This window comes from Nestor notabilis, unplaced genomic scaffold (genome assembly GCF_000696875.1).
Source record: "Nestor notabilis isolate BGI_N333 unplaced genomic scaffold, ASM69687v1 scaffold12908, whole genome shotgun sequence".
Classification (NCBI taxonomy): domain Eukaryota; kingdom Metazoa; phylum Chordata; class Aves; order Psittaciformes; family Psittacidae; genus Nestor; species Nestor notabilis.
The window spans coordinates 1,230-6,300 of record NW_009941550.1 but is presented as its reverse complement, the minus strand read 5'-3'; the positions used below and the strand labels follow the sequence as shown (position 1 = coordinate 6,300).

General features: G+C 48.8%; 1 protein-coding gene across 1 annotated transcript in view; it reads left to right on the top strand.

Annotated features, from left to right (window-relative positions):
• Positions 1 to 71: 71 nt before the first annotated feature.
• ZNF79 (zinc finger protein 79) overlaps positions 72 to 5,071 on the top strand; it is a 5,534-nt gene continuing 534 nt past the window's right edge. The window contains 2 exon segments of the mRNA XM_010020961.1: positions 72 to 159; positions 4,377 to 5,071. Coding sequence (XP_010019263.1) covers positions 72 to 159; positions 4,377 to 5,071 — 783 coding nt within the window.

Here is a 5,071-nt window from a genome sequence, read left to right as displayed (position 1 = left end):
CGGTGAAAGCCCAGCTCGCCTGACCCTCCCCATTTCTTTTCCCGGAGCAGGCCCCCGGAGCGGAGCCGGAGATGATCTCCCACATGGATCAGAAGGAGGAACTGTGGTTGTCCCGTCTCCGCGCCTGTGAAGGGAAGACTGCGCTGAGTGGCACCTCAGGTAAGGCATCATCAGTGTGAACCCGTCATGAGAAACGTGCTCCAGGAGCCCCAGAGCCCACAGAATGCACAAGGGCGGCGGTGCTGGGTTGGCGCGAGGTCTGCCCGGCTTCACCTGCTGCCTCTGACGATGATGTCAGCATCACAGAACACCAGGTTGGGAGGGATCTCAAGGATCATCCAGTCCAACCTTTCTAGACAGAGCATGACCTAGACAAGATGTCCCAGTGCCCTATCCAGCTGAATCTTAAAAGTGTCCAATACTGGGGAGTGCACCACTTCCCTGGGGAGATTATGCCAATGGCCGATTGTTCTCATTGTGAAAAATTCTTCTCTCCAACCAGAATTTCCCCAGAAGTAACTTAGTGCCCGTCACCAAGACTTTGCCTTGTGACTCCTTGTTTGTAGCCACCCTTCAAACACTGGACCATGGTGATCAGGTCTCCCCTGAGCCGCCTTTAAGCAGAAGAAACCCAGCACTCTCAGCCTTTCCTGACACAGCAGGCTGCCAAACCTTTGAGCATCCAGACCCAGAGAAGGGCAGACAAGCGGTAGTGTGTCTCCATATCCTTACCCAGGCCTGAGCAATGCCTGTGGCTTCGGTAACTCCTGAACTAGACACATAATGTCTCAAGATCTCTGTATTTTCTTGCGTTCTGAAACTGTGTAAATTGTAGCATCCATGACAGCTTGCAACAAGGAGTTCCGCAGCTTATTTAGGTGTTTTATGAGTTGCTGCCTCCTTTGGTCTGCTTTGAAAGCACCTTTTACTGCTGCCAGTAGTTCTTAATTTAGAACAGATGGTGCAGGATAGATCCCAAACCACCCCACAGACCTCTTGTGCTTGTATAGTCCTCTGTGATATCCCTTATCAGCTGTACCTTTTCCCAGCAAAATGGTCTCATCTCCTATACAGAAACTGTTCTGTGCCTTTGGTCATTCCTGTCGTGCCTCTATCTTCCTCTGCTCTGTTAGAGTTTCTCTGACATGAGGAACCCATCCTCCCCCTTGCACACAGTCAGAATGAGGGGTTTGAGCAGCAAGGCAGAATTACATTCTTTCTTCTCTGTTTCCCCACCCCAGCAATCATTGACACTTGACTAGCTGTTTTGTCTGCCTTGGAGCTGCAGTTTACATCCATCTGCTCAGACTCCAATGTGCTATTCCTGAATGATGCCAAGAACATCCTAGTCCCATCCTGGTGTAAGTGCAAGGTGTAGTGGCTGTTCCCCGCTGAAGTTCTTTGTTTACCTGCTGTGAATGTCCCCTGTCACCTGGTTGGTCAGTATCATAAGGCTCTGCCACAGTTTGTAGTCAGCCTTTATATCTTTAACCCTGAGGAACACAAAATCATCAGCAAATGTTTCCATCTCCCTTTTCCCTCCCTTACCAACTTGTGAGGGTCATTCATCCCATAGCAGCTTAGTTTCTTTACCAGTTTTGGTGAAGGATGAATGTCTTTTGGGAATGCCTCTGAAATCCAGATCTCCTTTTTAATAAAACTGGGTACATCTCTGAAGAACTCCAAGTGGTTTGTGAAGTGAGACGTCTCTTTCCAAAGGCTGTGCCAGCTTTTCTCCAGCCTGCCCTCTTTGGCCATCTGTCCGTTAATTCGATCTGACCATTAATTCTTTTACTCAGATTTCTGTTTGTCTGCTTGGAATGTTGGGCCCCAAATCTCCCCTCCAGCCCTTTCTGTGGCATCACATCAGCCACCGTCAGTGAGGTACCACAGTCAGGAGTCCAGGAGCTTACTCTGCTTACCTGGAGCTTGCTTGTAGCTATAGGACTGGCAGTCTTGGGCATATCAGAGGTCTTACCATCAACCCAAATAGTCATGGGCTGAGGAAGAACCACATTGTTCGTGTCTCTCTCGCTTATGCATTTTTGCTAGTTCAGCCTTATGCTTCTAGTATTAATTCCTGATCATTGTGAACTTGCTCTCCTTCCACTTTAAATACTTCCAGTGAGTTCCTGTCATGATTTTGATCAAACCCTTTACAGACAGCTTGTCCTAGATGCCGGTGAAGGTACCTAGTAGCTCAGAAGTGACAGTAATGGTTGTAGAAGTTAAGAGCTGGAGCCATTACAATAATTGTAAAAAGAAGCTTGACACTCCTGACCTTCTCAAAAAAAGTACAGAACACCGTAGAAAACTTAATTCTCATGTACTTCTGAAAGCTTTTTCAAGTTCTATATAAAGAACCAAAATTCTGCGTAAATGCCAAAGTTAGCATAAGGGAAGGATGTCTCTCTGGGCACAACGGCAACAGAACAACTTTGCTCCACTCTCTACCCAGTAAGTCTGACGAATGGGTCAAGAGCTTCATGCTGGCCTGCCAGAAACACCCTCTTTCCATCCTGTCTTTGGATATCAGCTTTCCCTTTTCCTCCAGGCCTGGCTGGAGTAGCTGCAGACAAATGGAAATGCCTTCATGGTAAATAGCAAACTTGCAGTTTCTGCTGCTCTCAAGGGATGGTTTTAATGAAAACTATGTGAGGGAAGAAGTGGCATCACCAACACACCACACTGCCACAGAAGGTGTCTTAGGGGTTCGCTGTGAAATCATTTTGTGATGTTTTCTTCTGCTTACTAGAAAGAGGAGGATGAAATATGTACATATATCCGTCTGGGGTTGAAATTCTAGACTCTCCTTCCTTTACTGCATACTATGGTTCAGTAGCAACTCACCTCTTCCATGGCATGCACTTCCTTATCACAGCTCTGCCAGACCACAGGAGGTGCCTGTGGTTTGTACGTCAATCCCATGTGACCAATACGCTACTCATTTATTTCACAAGAGTTTTCAGAGAACCGTGAGATAGCTGTTGAATCTTTAAGCAGATCTTTAAGCACGGAGATGTGCTTTATGTGCATGTAACACAGGTCCTGTTGCTCATTCAGTCTGCGAAGAGCTACGTGTCCCTGTGGGCAGCAAAAGCCGCAGCATTGTTGGGGGCACATGCTTTTGAACCTGCTACGTGCTCACCAGACCACATCAGAGTGGTGGGCTGGAAGGATTGCTGCTCTCTGTAAATATCCCAGAAATCTGCACAAGCCCCTTGTCTTGAACAGGCTTTCAGGTGACCTTGGGTCTGGGTGTACATCATACCAGTGATGCTTCTGCAAGACTTTACGTGCATAAGAAAGCAGGGATTCACTCATTGCCTGTGTCCCAGGAGCCATTAACAGCTGATCAGCTAGCGTTAATTCCACTGAATTTCACAACCTTCATCTTCTACATTTATTGGATTTTGTTGGTGCATAATCTGGAACCAGCCATGGAGGATCTTCAGTTCACCCACTGCCTTGCACAACGGATTTGTTCTGCACCAATGGAAGCATAAAATTACATTTCTTCTGCTCTAAGATTGGCATAAGCCAGGCTCCAAGCGGTCTCTGTGTCTCATGCCTTGTGCATCTTCTCTTTCTCTGCAATACCAGCAGCACAAGAGCAGGGAAGTTGCATCTGTTGCAACCCAAGTAATGTTCTGCTGAACAAGGCAGTTCTTTATGGCCTTCCTATGACTCCCCGCTCAGTTTTTAGTAACATCCTATGGAGGCAGGCTGAGAGCGCTGGTCTTGTCCAGCCTGGAGAAGAGAAGGCTCTGTGGAAACCTTAGAGCAGCTCCCAGTGCCTAAAGGGACCAACAAGAAATCTGGAGAGGGGCTTTTGACAAGAGCGAGTAGGGACAGGACAAGGGGGATTGGCTTTAAACTGAAAGAGGGGAGATATAGTTACAAGGAAGAAGTTCTTCCCTGTGAGGGTGGTGAGGCCCTGGCACAGGTTGCCCAGAGAAGCTGTAGCTGCCCCATCCCTGGTAGTGTTCAAGGGTTTGATGGGGCTTGGAGCAACCTGGTGTAGTGTGAGGTGTCCCTGCCTCTAGATGATCTGTAAGGTCCTTTCCAACCCAAGACTTCCTATGGTTCTATGATTTTCAAATACAATATCCTGGAAGAGCAGCCATCTTTTCTATTCAAGCAGTAAACTTTTGCCTCTAATATGCCAGTAATTTCAGTAGATTCAGGTTATGGCAAAGCATGCAGGGTAATGTACAGCGTTTGTTCCTGTGAACACTGAAAAATCCACTGTGTAGTTTGGAGGGAAATAGCAGAAGTCAATCTGCTGAATTTTTAGAATTTGGCCCCTTGTGATTTCCCCTGTCCAAAGTTTCCAGTCCTGCCTGTGACTTCTCTGGCTTCTCATTTTATTGCAGCTGAAGATGGGATTGTGAACAAGAACGAGGACAATGCCCACCAAAGCATCCCCGGACCAGTGGAGCCCAAGGGTTTACTCTCAGGACTCTCCAAGGAGAACAGTTCCCAAGGTCCTGCACAGGACCCCATTCTCCCACGCAGGTCAGAAAGGATTCAGAGACCTCTGGGGAAGAGGCAAAGCCGAGTGACACTGTGTGGAAAAGGCTTCAGGAGGCTGCCAGATGTTATCCAGCAGAGAAACCCTTCCGTGGGGAGACTGACAATATGTGGGGACTGCGGAAAGAGCTTCCGGGTGAGCTCCAACCTCATCCAGCACCGGAGAATCCACACTGGGGAGAAACCCTTCCCCTGCACCGAGTGTGGGGAGAGTTTCCGACAGCGGTCACATCTCATCCAGCACCAGAGGATCCACACAGGGGAGCGGCCCTACGAATGCTCTGAGTGCGGGAAGAGCTTCAGCATGAGCTCGAAGCTGATCCGGCACCAGGTGACTCACACGGGGGAGAAGCCCTACAAGTGTGCCGAGTGCGGGAAGAGCTTCTCCGGGAACTCACAGCTCATCCAGCACCAGCGGGTACACACCGGGGAGAAACCCTATGAGTGCAGGAGCTGCGGGAAGAGCTTCAGCGTGAGCTCAGCCCTGACGCGACACCAGCGGGGCCACACCGGGGAGAAACCCCACGAGAGCGCAGAG